This window comes from Capsicum annuum, chromosome 10, assembly GCF_002878395.1.
Source record: "Capsicum annuum cultivar UCD-10X-F1 chromosome 10, UCD10Xv1.1, whole genome shotgun sequence".
Classification (NCBI taxonomy): domain Eukaryota; kingdom Viridiplantae; phylum Streptophyta; class Magnoliopsida; order Solanales; family Solanaceae; genus Capsicum; species Capsicum annuum.
Window position 1 is genome coordinate 71,120,105 of NC_061120.1, and position 15,087 is coordinate 71,135,191.

Sequence of the window (15,087 nt, forward strand, 5' to 3'; positions counted from 1 at the left end):
TTTGAAGGGTTCAATGAGTTTATTAGGTCAGGTAGTGGATTCGGATTAATTATTTGAGATAAAAAATTAAAGAGAAAAAGGGCAAATATACTCCCAAACTATGATAAATGTTACATATATACCCTCCGTTATACTTTGAATACACATATACCCCACACTTTTGAGGAGCATATACGTACCATATATGAGTATCCAAAGTATGACGGGGATATATACATATCATTTATCATAATTCAGAGATATATTTATCCTTTTTCCGTTTTCTATACAAAAGTGTGTTTTTCTACTGCGAAATCATGCATTTCTTGTGCCGCTCATTAAGTAGATATTCTTATAATGCATCATAATTTAAATTTAGTGTTTCTATTTAAGATTGTACGCTTTTAATTCCTGCTTATTATCACGTAGAAACTTGATGAAGTAATTTTCTATGACCACTTATAATTTGAAACAAGAAAATAATCGAACCTGAGAATCTAAAAAACTAAAATTGTTTAGGACTTGAGAGCCCTCAAAACAAGAAAACAATCTAACCTGAGAATTAACCTTCAGTTGACCCGACTTGAGGATTCGTCGACTATATCAACCATATCTAACCTGAGAAATAACCTTTAGTTGACCCAATCTGAGGTTTCGTCGACTATATCAACCATATCTAACCTGAGAAATAACCTTCAGTTGACCCAACCTCAGGTTTCGTCGACTATATCAACCATATCTAACCTGAGAAATAACCTTCAGTTGACCCAACTTGAGGTTTCGTCGACTATATCAACCATATACTACCTATGGTGAATAACCTAAATGCTTTCCAAGAAATACTACCACACCAACACAACATACTCGGTACAATCCCACAAGTGAAATCTGAAGAGGGTTGGGTGGACGTAAACCTTACCACTCCATATCTTACATACAATCCCACAAGTGGAATCTGAAGAGGGTTGGGTGAACGTAAACCTTACCACTCCATATCTTTGTAAGGTAGGTAGAGAGGTGGTTATTGATAGAACCCTAGACTCAAAATCATTTTTTTCCAGAAAATCTTCCAAGCTATAATTAAAAGAAGGGCTGCCCTGTGCACTAAAGCTACTTCTATGGAGGGGATTTGTACCAGAATTGGACCACAAAGGTCTATTTGTACGCAATCTATAGCCAAGCAAAGAAAATATATGAATCCTTCACTTCTCATTTCAATAGCACAAACAGCAATATTGTGCTGAAATGGAACAATTTTAGTTTAAAAACTTCCCCTCTTCCAAAGCATAGAAGCTTTGGCTGTCGAAGGACAATAGTTTATTGACCCTAGTCATGTATGAAAGAACCTAACTACACGAGCAAATGGATCACCCGCTAGCGAAAACAGAAACTAGCTTAAAAGATTACGCTCTCACTAAGCTATTGAGACATTTCTAAAATGCTTTCGGCCAGACTATGAGGGACTAAAAATCGTCGCTGTAAAGGGTTGATGGTACCACCACAAGCTCCACGCGACCTGCCCATTCCTTTCCCGGCTTCAAGATGATGGGCTTTTCAATTGCTGCACCATCAACACAAAGCATATGCTTGTACTCTTCATTGCCAAGGTCTCCCATTGCTTTGGATTTCTTTTGCCAGGGGTTCCATACCACTGAAAAAGACGAGATGCAAAAGATACACAAGGTTTAGTCATACAGAGAGGGGGGCTACATCAAGGAAAAGTTATACCGTGCAGATAGTGTAAAACTAAAATCTTTTGTATATATAAAAATTATTGAATCGCCTTGACATAAAGGTGGCTCAAAAATTGGTCCAGTAAAGTTTAAATCCCCAGTATGGCCTTATAGCATTTCTTTGAATCCTTTGTTAGGATTCCTGATCCGCCAATAGCCCTGTAGGTGGTATATTATCATGCTTCCACGAAGTCAAGTTCTAGGATTGTGATAGAATGCAATATAATGTTTTTCGAGAACTTCAAATAACTGGTGAAAGACTGACGTAAAGTCACATTTTCACTTTATTCTTGTGTTGTTTTTGATAGTTAAATAGTATCATTCCATACAAAACAAACATTTCAAGGTTTATTAAGAGAAGAATCATGAGATATAGATGCCAAAGTAAAATTCAGAAATGTTCCTCACCATTAGTCCCTGAGATAGCAATTAGGCTTTACTAAGGGCAGACTTGGTGTCAATGCCTCAGCGGTAGATTCACCCCCACCCCTCCCCCTTTACCGAAAATAGTTCTAAAGAATGACTTGAACTGAAGCAACTTACCAGTATCTGGTAGCCCTTCCTTTTTTATCAGATATGTTCGCTTCCTTTCATGATCAAGAACAGCAATGCAATAAGGAGAACGATGATAGACGCGGTCCACCTGAAAGAAAAAAGAATTGATTTTCTAAGTGCAAACAAAGTAAACAGATGGGTTAACACTCAACCAATTTACTTAAAGTAGACCAAAGGTTTCAGATCTGAAAGATATGGTAAGCTGAGTGCTTTACACTAAGCAACTTCAACCTGCAGTTCAGATAAACCAGATATATATGATTTTCTTGATGGAAAAATAGAAAAACATACACGCACACATATAAATATATGATCTTAAATGTCACTGCTCCAGAAAAAAAATGAGAAATCAAAGCTACTAACACAACGCAGTGAGCAGTGTTAAAGATAATGCTTTAGACAATTAACTTTGACGCAGCAATTTGGGAAATCAAGAAAGGTACTTCAATTCCAAATCAATTGGACTTGCTTATGGTCATGGAAGGAAAAAGAGAGAACTTATTCTCTCAATCCAAACTTCAAACTTCCTATTTGACATCAACTGACGCATGCTTCCTTGTCTCTGTTTTTCTCTTGTAGCTCAGTGATAGAGTCAAAAAAGAGATGGGCAGCCATGGACACTAAAGCTCCCCCTATGCGCAGGGTCCGGGGAAGAGTTGAACCACAAGGGTTTATTGTATCTCAGTGATAGAGTCAACATTGTTAAATACCAACGGAGATACAAATATCTATGTTGAGTCGTCATTTAAATTGTGTTTGACAAAGCCACCAAAATTTGAGATTTTAACTAATCGAACATCTACAATCACAAACTTTTGAGATATTTAGGCTGCATAAATAGATTTACCTCAGTCTCAAATGTTATGGCATCTCCTTGTTCTGTAAAGAGTTCTTTCGGGCATAGATTGTCACGATAGTCCAGTGTTTCCAAACCTTCTAGGCGCACTTCGCTGTGGATAAGATTCAGTTAAGTTCTAAAAGAAACTAAAAGGAATAAATCATCAATCTTCTAACCAATGCTCAAGCATTTAATGAACAATAATAAAATTGCTGACAGCTGGAACTAATAAAATTCATGGATATGAAAAAGATAAGAATCCACATAGGGAAAAGCATACCTAATGTTAGAAACAGAAAAATATGTTTGGTAAGCAAAGGCGAATTTGAATGGCTTGCTATTGATGTTTCTTATACGAGATATCAGGGACAAGCTTCCATCTGATGCAAGAGCAACCCGAAGGCGAAACTCAAAGCTGAAACATTAGAAGAGAGATAATTACCGGCAGCTTCGAAAGCTACAGCTGTAAGCAAGAATAACCATGGAACTGAAAGAGACTGAGTTAAAATTTTATACTGAGGAATAAAAGTTCCAACATTAAAACCCATGCCATAATTTTCTAAACAAAATTAACTGTTCTTATTCGGTGACCCAAACTTCTAAGAAAAACCAATAAGAATTTGCTACAAAGTGAAGGTCATACACATGAGGAGAGAACTTCAGCTCATCTTCTGATAGTTTGAGCAGCAAGTCAATGAAAGATTGTCCTTGGGTATCAAATGATTTCAGAGATGGAGGGTCGTCTTCAATGGTCCAAATTATGTTTCTGGCAAATCCATGTTGCTCAACTGATCCACTATTTCCATACTGCAGCATAAGTAGGATTATCATGTGGGCTATTCTACAGAAGTCGACAAGAATTTATCAATGATATGCACTGCTAAAAGTACCTGGGGAAAGGAAACAGAGATTCCTCCTCGTGCAGCTTTCGAAGATTTGGGGATGGCCTAAAATGTAAAGGCAAAAGTTTGTCAATACACATTCTCAATATACTATGCCTTGAAGAGACTCGGAATCTCCATGCACTCTAACACGTCATTCCACATTGAGAATAAGGGAGGAAGGAGAAAACAGTAACTGAATATTAATAATAGAGGAACTGGGATCAAATAAATCAAGTAACGAAGAGGTTCCTAACAAGCTTACGCGAGGAATCCAACAGAAGTGATTACATAGTCGACTCGTCATCTAAATAATAGAGTAACTAGGACCAATTTATTCATGCTCATGTTACAATTGAACACTGTCAAATCTATTCTCAAAGGATAAGATAACTGAATTATCTTTCCACACTTGTTCTATAACAAATACTGGTTTTACAAGTGAAACAGATGATGTAAGATTATATGTACCCTGTGTACATTATAACACACTAAGCTGAAAGATTCTTTGATTATAATGTCCACTATAATGACATATTTTTAGTTACAGTTATTTCTCCTTGACTAAAAAAGAATCTCTAATGCTGCCAAAATAATTTAGATTAATCACTTTTACTAATCTTATCAGTGATGTAGTACTGTGGTACTGCGGTACTGATTGACGAGACTCGGGGAGGAGTTAATGATAAGTTGGAGATTTGGAGACAGAGCCTTGAGTCTAAAGGATTTCGGTTGAGCAGGACCAAGACGAAGTACTTGGAGTGTAAGTTTAGTGATGTGTCGCAAGAGACTGACGTGGTTGTGAAGCTGGACTCTCAGGCCATTCAGAAGAGGGAGAGTTTCAAGTATCTGGGGTCTATGATTTAGGGCAATGGTGAGATTGACGAGGATGTCACGTATCGTATTGGGGCAGGTTGGTTGAAATGGAGGCTCTCTTCAGGAGTTTTATGTGATAAGAAGGTGTCCCGAAGCTTAAAGGTAAGTTCTACGGAGTGACAATCCGACCGACTATGTTGTATGAAGCGGAGTGTTGACCAGTTAAGAACTCTCACATCCAAAAGTTAAAGGTAGCGGAGATGAGGATGTTGTGATGGATGTGTGTCCATACCAGGTTGAGGAATGAGATTATTAGGGAGAAGATGGGAGTGGCTTCGGTGGAACAAGATGCGCAAAGTGAGGCTACGTTGGTTCAGGCACGTGATGAGGAGGGGCTTTGATGCTCCAGTGCGGAGGTGTAAGGCACTTGCTATGGATGGTTTTAGGCGGGGTAGAGGTAGACCGAAAAAAAATTGAAGGGAGGTGATTAGGCATGATATGGAGCAGTTACAACTTACGGAGGACATGACCCTTGATAGGAAGGTGTGGATGACGCGGATTAGGGTAGAGGGTTAAGGGGTGGGAGTGCGTCAGTAACAGTAAGGATTTGCGTCTGAAGTTTCTTGTTTGTGGTGTTGAGTGATGACTATGGTTTCAGATAGATAGTTTTTAGTATTATCTTGTGGCTATCAGTGTTAGTTTATTTTGCATACTATACTAGTTTATATGGATTTATGTTTTGTGTTTGTTATACTGTGATACAAGCCAAGTGGCCACCATAGTTTGTGACGACATCTTTAGAAGCCAATACATGAAGAATAACTCTTTGGTCGCATTGAGGGCACAAGAACATACATGGAGGGGCCGATTTGAGCACACCATAGAGCAATCTCGTGTGTGGAAGGTTGCTTGGGAACATTGAAGACTTGAAGACACAATTTTTTGTCACCTTTCATTAAGGGTGTTTTATAGACTACACTTGCTGATTCCCAATACCCCATGGTCACCCCTTTCAAGAAGGGTAAAAGGGTCATTTTATCTCTCATTTGTAATAAGACTATATATAGTCCCTTATTAGGTCTTTACTCTTTAGTTTTGATTGATATGACATATTGAAAGACTTTTCCTCTCTTGTGAGAGTAGACCACAAAGCCTCTCTTGTGAGAGAAGACCAAAATTGTAACTAGGATAGCATTAGTGTGGAATCACTTTTGTTGCGTTTTGGCTTGAGACGTTGGTGCTTGAGGAGGTAACGTCCCTCTTGTGTCTCCGTAAGAGAGTGGTGACTGTGTGTAGGTGTTAAGGGTCCTTAGATTTAATATATCTTAGGGTTCTTGGGGTTTATACATTCATTTGTCATTCTATCTATCCATTTTATCTATTGAAATCTTTTGCTTTTGTGTTTGTGTTCTTGTAACCGTTTTGTGTTCTTCTTGTTCTTGTGTTGTTTGTGGACTATTTTGAGTCATTGTGGGATGTCTCGTATCATTTGGTATCAGAGCCATCACTGATTTTGTTCCCACAAGATCAATCTTGGGCTTGGTTAGTTGAAAATTTAAAAAAAAAAGTGTTGAAAACTAAAAAATCCAAAAGGAAGCAAATCTGTCCATTTTTGTGTCTTGGCTGAAATTTTCTTCTTGTGTTTGGGCCGAGATTTTTTACTTGTCTTGAGTGTTTCTAGTGTTAGTTTTATTCTTAACTAACACCATTGAGTCAATATCTAAGTTTGAGCTTGAATTTGTTGATATTGTTGTTGTGGACCTAAGCCTTGGCTGATTGTTGTTGGTATTGTTGTTGCGGGTTCAAGGCTTAGACGTGTGGTGTGTTGAACGTGTATTGTGGATATTGTGTTGAGGTTTTAAGATTGAAAATGTGGTGGTGTTGTTTGGGAGGTCCAACTTGAACCTTAGGACTCCAAGATTCAAAAAGTGTGTTCTTTGCGTTCTTCACCATCTTCATGTTTTGTTGAAGAAAAAGTCTTCAAAGTTGGTTGTTTGATCAAAGTGAGTGAAGAAAGAGAGTGTGGTCTTGTTAGTTTTGAAACTTATTCGAAGACTCTTACAAGAAAGGAAAGGGACCAAAAGACTTTCAAAAAGTCTTGTTACCAAAAGGGAGAAAGGACATTTTCCAAGACTAACAAAAGAGGAAAGAACCAAAAAACTTTCAAAAAGGTGTTTAGCCAAAAGGGTGCAAGGAAAGTCAAAGCCTTTTTGAATTTGAAAAGGCTCTAAATCTTGTTGTTTCCCTCCCAAAACCGAAACTCCTCTCTTCCAAATTGAATTGACCATTCCAAATTGAAGACAAGAAATTTTTTTTCAGATTTCCACAATATTTCGCAACCAATAGTGGACTGCCACGTCACCATTTTACTGTTCACGCAACAATTTTAGGCTCGAATTTTGGATTCTTAGTTTCTTATTGTTGTTCCTTAGTTTCATTTATTGATTCTAATACTAATTGGCAAACTATAACAACCTACTAGGTTGTAAATTAGTTTTGTGTTTGTTTTATTCGTGTTTGTGTTATTTGTGTGCTTTTGTCTTTTAAAATCGTTGTTAGTTCTTGGCTCAAGTCCGACAAGATTTATTTGAGTTTCAAACCAAAATCTATTCTGGACAAGAGTAGACTCACCCCTCAATTCATCACGAACTACAAGCCAACTTGCAACACTTGTGAGACCAAGTGTGAAACGATCAAAGGTGTGAGAGTGTGGCGAGGATATTGTTGAGTTAATTATTTGTTGTTTTGTTGTCTTTCTTTGTTGTTGTATTTTCAGGTACCATGGGTATTAATAATTTCAATGCCACGAGTGATAGCTTCCATAACCATTGTGAAGATGCCAAACGGGTTTGTGAAGATGTCAAACGGGACCTTGAAGGGCTACACCAATTGATATCCACACTCATCCCACCAAATTCAATTCCTCTTGTCCAATCACCTTGTGATGAAAGCTTTCAAAGGGAGCAAGTGGGCTTCCACGACCCACACCAAAGTGAAGGCCGTAGCTCATGCGAGCTACAAGGTAAAAACGTTATCCCCTACACTCCTATGAACTTAGAATGTTGTATTGTGGCTAATAGTAGCCAAATGGGTGTAGGTGTGGTTTTGCCAAAAGTAGAGGTGCTTGAGTCTTCCTTTTGTGATACTCTTGGTATTGTTAGGTCGCATGAGGATCAAACTATGCAAGCACTAGTTGGTCCTTTAGATGACGAAATTGATTCTTCTCGTGAGAATGATTTGTGTCCATATAGTGCTAGCACTTATAACTTGACTAAGGTTCCATTACCAAGAGACGAGAGATATTCACACACTAGTTGACCCTTGTGAAAACCAAGGTGAGTCTACGTTGGTATGTGAGTTGCCAACACTAGTGAGGGTGTGCAAAATGATCACTCGGGCGAAAATGACCTTGATTTGCTTGAATGTTTAGGAAACCTGAATTATGATTGTACTTGTTCAAATGGTTTTGATTGTGATCCCTTTGCTGCCCGTAGTGGTTTGTATGTATGTGAGGATTACTCTTATGAAAGAGAAGGTGGTGCGTGTTTAAAAATTCCATCTATTTCTTCTCTATGTTTTTCTTATGTTGAGAATACTCCTAGTGAAGATCTTGAAACTAGTAGTAAGTGCATGCATGAGAATCCTATATTTGAAGATAACTTGTGGAATACCTCTCTCAACCCTCTTTTTGTTCATGATATTTCCAATAGTGATATAGAGTGTATGCCTAATTGTGAGATGGCTCCTTAGGGAAAAGTGAGAATGGCCAAGACCTAACCCCTTGGCTACTTCTCCCATTTGACACCTGGTAACCTTTTGGGTTGTAGAGAATATTATACATCCAACTTGATGCTTGGTCAAGACGACAAGCAAGGCTTGATCGTGAGTGTTGGTACCCTTCCCCTTGGTGGTCGTAGCCACTTCCTTTGTTACATTTTCACTAGGCTTTTCATGTTAAAAACAAAGGATTCATGGTTATATTTCAAGTGTGTACCACCTTGGCATTTTGATGTTATTTGTTGGACTAACCCTAACACTCGAGCCATGAGGATGTTGTGCTTGTTTGTCTTTTTTTTGATTTTGCAAGGTATGAATTCGAGGTCGAATCCTTTTCAAGGAGGGGAGGATGATACAAGCCAAGTGGCCACCATAGTTTGTGATGATATCTTTAGAAGCCAATACATGAAGAATCACGCTTTGGTCGTATTGAGGGCACAAGAACATACATAGAGGGGCCGATTTGAGCACACCATAGAGCAATCTCGTGTGTGGAAGGTTGCTTGGGAGCATTGAAGACTTGAAGACTCACGGTTTTGGCCAACACTTGAAGACTCGCAATTTTTTGTCACCTTTCATTAAGGGAGTTTTAGGGACTACACTTGTTGATTCCCAACACCCCATGGCCACCCTTTCAAGAAGGGTAAAAGGGTCATTTTATCTCTCATTTGTAATAAGACTATATATAGTCCCTTGTTAGGTCTTTACTCTTTAGTTTTGATTGATATGAGATATTGAAAGACTTCCTCTCTTGTGAGAGTAGACCACAAAGCCTCTCTAGTAAGAGTAGACCAAAATTGTAACTAGGATAGCATTAGTGTGGAATCACTTTTGTTGCGTTTTGGCTTGAGACGTTGGTGCTTGAGGAGGTAACGTCCCTTTTGTGTCTCCGTAAGAGAGTGTTGACAGTGTGTAGGTGTTAAGGGTCCTTAGATTTAATATATCTTAGGGTTCTTAGGGTTTATACATTCATTTGTCATTCTATCTATCCATTTTACCTATTGAAATCTTTTGCTTTTGTGTTTGTGTTCTTGTAGCCGTGTTGTGTTCTTCTTGTTCTTGTGTTGTTTGTGGACTGTTTTGAGTCATTGTGGACTGTCTCGTATCATATTGTTATCGGTCCTAGGCCGGGGGTCTATCGGAAACAGCTTCTCTATTTCATCGGAGGTAGTGGTATGGTCTGCGTACACTCTACCCTCCCCACACCCCGCTATGTGGGATTACACTGGGTATGTTGTTGTTGACCAATCTTATCAGCAAATGCCATCTATTAGGACCAGTTTGTACAGTACTACAGTTCTTAAAATCTTTTAACTGAAAAGGTTATAAGATCTCTGCCCTAACTTCAACCATAAAATTCCTCACATGTCCCACATATCCCACCATTGCAATTGAGATATCCAAGAAGGTGATTGATATTAGAGGTAAAGCTCCAAGATTTCAGTTGTCCAGTTATAGACCAAGAAAAAAAAGGTGGTTTGACACTGTAACTTGCATTTAACAGTTGTTCTCCTTGTCACAACAGATAAGGTATTTACTTAATTCAACAAAGACCAACGGAATTACCTTATTATCAAAAATACAAAAGAGACCATTGGAATAACACACAAGATTAGGGCAGAGCAGCATCTAGAGAGGAAGAATTCCATGCAGAGTTCTTATAGTCATCTAAAATTCTGGAACATCTTTACTAGAGGAACTTTGTTTAAACTGGAAACCGACATCTTTTAGTAAGTATCAATTTAACTCCAATCTAGGAATCATCGAGTGCTATTCTAATGGACTCTATTTTACTTAGACGAAGATAATGAGATGAACTTGGTCATAGAAGCATCTCAAGTATCTGTTTGTAATATGAAGGAGTATTCAATAGAAGTCACATTAAGGTTAAAATACTGTAAAATAGTACAAGTACGTAGTATTACTTAAATTGTTGGACGGGAAAAGGATTTACCATTTTGTGGAAGATAACTTTCTGGGACCGGCTAAAATAGAAAGTACATTGATGACAACAGGACAGAGGAGTATATCACTAGTCCAACACTACTATTATTGTCTTTGAGTAACCACTTTAGCCACCATCAACCACCACGACTTTATGATGTGAGTCCTCCATGGTAGTATAGCAATAAAGGCACCAATGGAGTAAAATTGAGCAATATAAATATGTTTGCATCCTATGGACAAATAAAATGCCTTCACCATAAGGTTTTAGGAGTAAAATATTAAAGAAAATTATCATCTTTCAGCTATTCTAATATCTAGAACAATGTCCAAGCTTAAATGTAGCAAGTTCCTGAAAAAATCTACAAGCAATAAACTATGTGAAGTAAATATAAGTTATGGTTTGTGAGGTTCTGCCATGTGCTCCATCAGAATCCCCGAGATCTTAAGCTAAATAATGAGGCACACTTCTAGTTTGTTTAGAACTAAAAACATGTTTTACTATTCATTTTTCCTTATAAAATGTGGGACATGAAAGAGATTGAAAAGAACAGAAGGCCTAAGATGCCAGATGGGTCGGTAGAGTAGAGTCTGGGGGAGTGAGTGAGCGTACAAAATGAAGAGAACGCTATTTCATGTTCAACATGATGGCATCATTTTCCTTTTCTTGCTAGTGAGGTGATTACGAGAGTACAACACCCAAAAGAACAACCCCAGTGTAGTTCCAAAAGCAAAAGCATGGTCTGGGAAGGGTGGAGTGTACACAGACCTTACCCTACCTCGAGGAGGTAGAGAGGCTCTTTCCTGAAGACCTTGGCTTGAGTAACGAACATCAGATTAGTTTTAAAAATACAGAAGTAAAGATGACATAGAAAAAAAATAGGCAAACGTAACATAGCATTCAAACGGGGAGCGGTCAACATAACCAACTAATGTGATAGCTGAAGCACACTAAATAATGAGAAGTAACAAAAGATATAGACAGGAAAATGCTACTACTAATGGTATAAACAAGTAAAAAGGTACAATGCACTAACCTACCACAAGCTTATCCCGCTATGAGCCAACACTCTACTACGTACTAACCTTCTATCCTAATCCGCAAAAGCGATACGGTGAGTACAGGTGACGGTTCACAAGAAAAACCTTCATTCTCTAATGATCAAGTGATATAGATTTATATAAATAAGGAACAAAATTCAAAAAAGTGGGGGGAAAGAAGGCTCTCTCCGTTCTCTACACGTTAGAATGACCACCTCATATACAAGGATTTCACCCTGACATTCTGGAATTTCTACTGCCATGTAAACTGGAGACTACACTTCCAGTTATCTTTACCTTTAATCTACAGGAAGGAAAACACTGACATTCAGTTTAATTAGCATTCTATATCTACACGGAGATGATTGACTTGTGTAGCCAAGCATCAAAAAGAGTAAACTCAGCAATTTTTCCTATGATATTAGAAACCTTTAATCTAAATTCCGATATTTAATTCTGGTGATATCAACCATACAACAAAAAGATCTGAATAGCCAAACAAGACACTCGTATCATTTGTCGAATTAGCCAATCTAAGAATTAACAAATACTAAAATGGAACCTATACCTTACTGCTGGAGAAGAGGAGCTCTTCACCTCGATCATTCCGCCAAGAAGTAACTTGTCCTCCCAGCAAGCTAACCTGAATTTGGGAAAAGGGTAAATAGCCATACAAGGAAACCATCTTCATTTGCAAAACAAATTGAGTAATAGCATCAATGACAGTTCTATATAATCGATTCGAGATCTAACAGACGATTTGGAATCATAAAATCAGTACTTCTAATTAAGCTAACAGATCGGTCTAGAGATTCTAACCCGAACAGATGCACCCTTAGGATTGCGAAGCGTGACCTGATTAATCCCACTCAACTTTTTTGTTAGTTCCACCGCCGCTTTATGATCCCAGACAGGTGCATACTGCCCCATTTTCTAAAGCACAAGGACTTCTTGGCTCTTAATACCTCAGAAAATCCTTGAAACCCTTATTTATGCTATTTTTAACCGAAAACCATCAATGCCAGTAAAATAGATGGGACAAAAGCCTCTATTTATTCGGTTTGCATCGCTACGCACAATCCCCACTGGAAAAACTTGTAATCTAGTGAACCTCAAATGTAATCCAAAATTCTTATAATGTACCTTATCACTATTCCTCAAATTCAATGTACACTTATAATTTGTAAAAATAACAATAAGCAACATCAGCAAGATAAGCAAAACCAACAAAATATGACATTTGGCAAAATGCTCAAAAGTACTCTATATTCCCCAGCCTAAATTCACTTGCAAGAAAATGTGACGTTTACCTAAGAAATGACAGCTAAAATCTTGTAAGTAAATGGACAAACAAATATACAAGGAAGCTTTAACTGTACTACAAACAACTTTCTAATATAGTAATATAAATTAAGCTCAACACTTTCACAATTTTACAAATCTTGAGTTTCAAAAACTGAAAAAAATTAAAAGATTGTGTATAGTCCATAGTACCTCAAATTTTGGGTAACCCCATTTGAGAAAATCTTGAAAGTAGTGCAAATATAACTATAAGTTCCAGAAATTTCATAATGAAGCATTTAAAACTTTCAAGAATATCCCAGTTCAAGAAAGCAAGAAAACATGACATGGAAGAATAAAAATCTAAACTTTATACAATGCATTAAGATGGAAGTGTGGAACTGGAGTGTAATGCAAACCAAAGAAAAAAGGCAGCCCAATGGAGTAGAGCTCTAACTACTAACTACTAGAAAAAAAGAAGCTAATGTTGCATCAATTAACAAGTATAGAAAAATAAAAACTGGGTTTGCAGGCAAAAATACTGCAGAATACTAATATGTGGAAATTTTTATTTTTTATTTTTTTTATTTGTTGTGTTGGAGAGAGAAATGGGAAGGAGAAGGACGTGGAGATAGAGGAAGTTGATTGAAGATTTGGCCCCCCCCCCAAAAAAAAAGGGAGGCATATTTGGGGATTGTGACGCTTCAGTTTTTTTATTTTTTAGAGGCTGCTTGAGGTTGAGAGAAGTGGCACCGGTGGGTGTGTCATGTGCGTGTTTTATTTTCATTATTTTTTTTCATCCGAGGTTTATATGATGTCTGAGGAGGATAAGATATATGCAGTTTATATCGCTATCTTTGAAGAGGTAGAGAGGCTGTTTTTGATAGATCCTCGACTCAAGATAAAGGATAATAAACAAGGGGATAGATGACATAGCTGAAATAAAGAAAAAGAAATAATAAAATAAAAAACAGAGATATATGAGATACGAGAAATAAGAGTAACATGAAATAAGAAAAATAGGAACTAAGAAATAAGAAATAAAACACCTACCTAGTAGTAACATACACTCACATACCAAAGACACCTATGTACACTGTCCTATGATTACTAACCCGGCTACACAAGAACTCTCCTGACTGTTTGCTACAACTCACACACTAACACCAGCCTCCTACCCTTATCCTCGACCTCTAGACCTTTCTATCTAGGGCCATGTCCTCAGTAAGTTGAAGCTGCTCCATGTCATGTCTAATCACTTTCCTTCATATTTCTTCGGCCTACCTTTACTCCTCTTGAAGTCATCCAACGCTAGCCTCTCCCACCTACAAACCGGGGCATCCGTTCCCCTCCTCATCACATGCCTAAATCATTTCAGCCTTTTTTTCCCGCATCTTGTCCTCTACTGAAGCCACTCCCACCTTCTCTCGGATAATCTCATTCCTAACTCTGTCCCCTCTAGTAAGCCTACACATCCAACGCAACATTCTCATTTCCGTCACCTTCAATTTTTAGATGTAAACGTGCTTAACTGGCCAACACTCCACTCCATACAACATGGACGGACGAACTGTCACTCTATAGAATTTGCCTTTAATCTTAAGGGGCACCTTCTTATCGCACAACACTCCCAAGGTGAGCCTCCACTCCATCCATCATGCTCCAATACGATTAGAAACATCCTTATCAATATCGCCATTCCCCTGGATCATAGACTCAAGATACTTAGAACTATCACCCTTACAAACATCCTGGGAGTCCAACCTCACCACCACTTCGTCCTCCTGCCTCGAGTCACTAAACTTTCATTTCAAATACTCCGTCTTGGACCTACTCAACTTAAACCCCTTAGACACAAGGGTTTGCCTCCAAACCTCCAATTTATCATTCACACACCCCCGTGTCTCATCAATCAGCACTACATCATCTGCAAATAACATACAACAAGGTACCTCGCCTTGAATACTCTGCTTCAACACATCTATCTACAACACAAAAAAGAACATACTAAGAGTCGATCCCTGATGCAACCCTATCTAGATCGAAAAATGCTTTGATTCACCTCCCGTTGTCCTCACTCGGCTCTTTTCTCTATAGTACATATCCTTAATAGCTCTGATGTAAGCTACCGAAACTCCTCTCACCTCCAAGCATCTCCAAAGGACCTTCCTCAGGACTTTATCATACGTCTTTTCCAGGTCGATGAACACTATGTATAAATCTTTTTTTTTCTATACTGCTC

The 15,087-nt window shown here is 38.1% G+C and overlaps 1 protein-coding gene across 1 annotated transcript; it reads right to left on the reverse strand.

Moving 5' to 3' along the window:
- Positions 1-1,171: 1,171 nt before the first annotated feature.
- On the reverse strand, positions 1,172-13,525 carry LOC107845740 (putative glucose-6-phosphate 1-epimerase). The gene is made up of 8 exons (XM_016690216.2): positions 12,384-13,525; positions 12,133-12,207; positions 3,996-4,052; positions 3,749-3,912; positions 3,386-3,520; positions 3,115-3,217; positions 2,256-2,355; positions 1,172-1,630 (listed from the first exon to the last, which is right to left on the reverse strand). The coding sequence occupies exons 1-8, from the start codon at positions 12,492-12,494 to the stop codon at positions 1,443-1,445; spliced, it is 933 nt and encodes a 310-aa protein (XP_016545702.1). The 5' UTR covers positions 12,495-13,525; the 3' UTR covers positions 1,172-1,442.
- Positions 13,526-15,087: the final 1,562 nt, after the last annotated feature.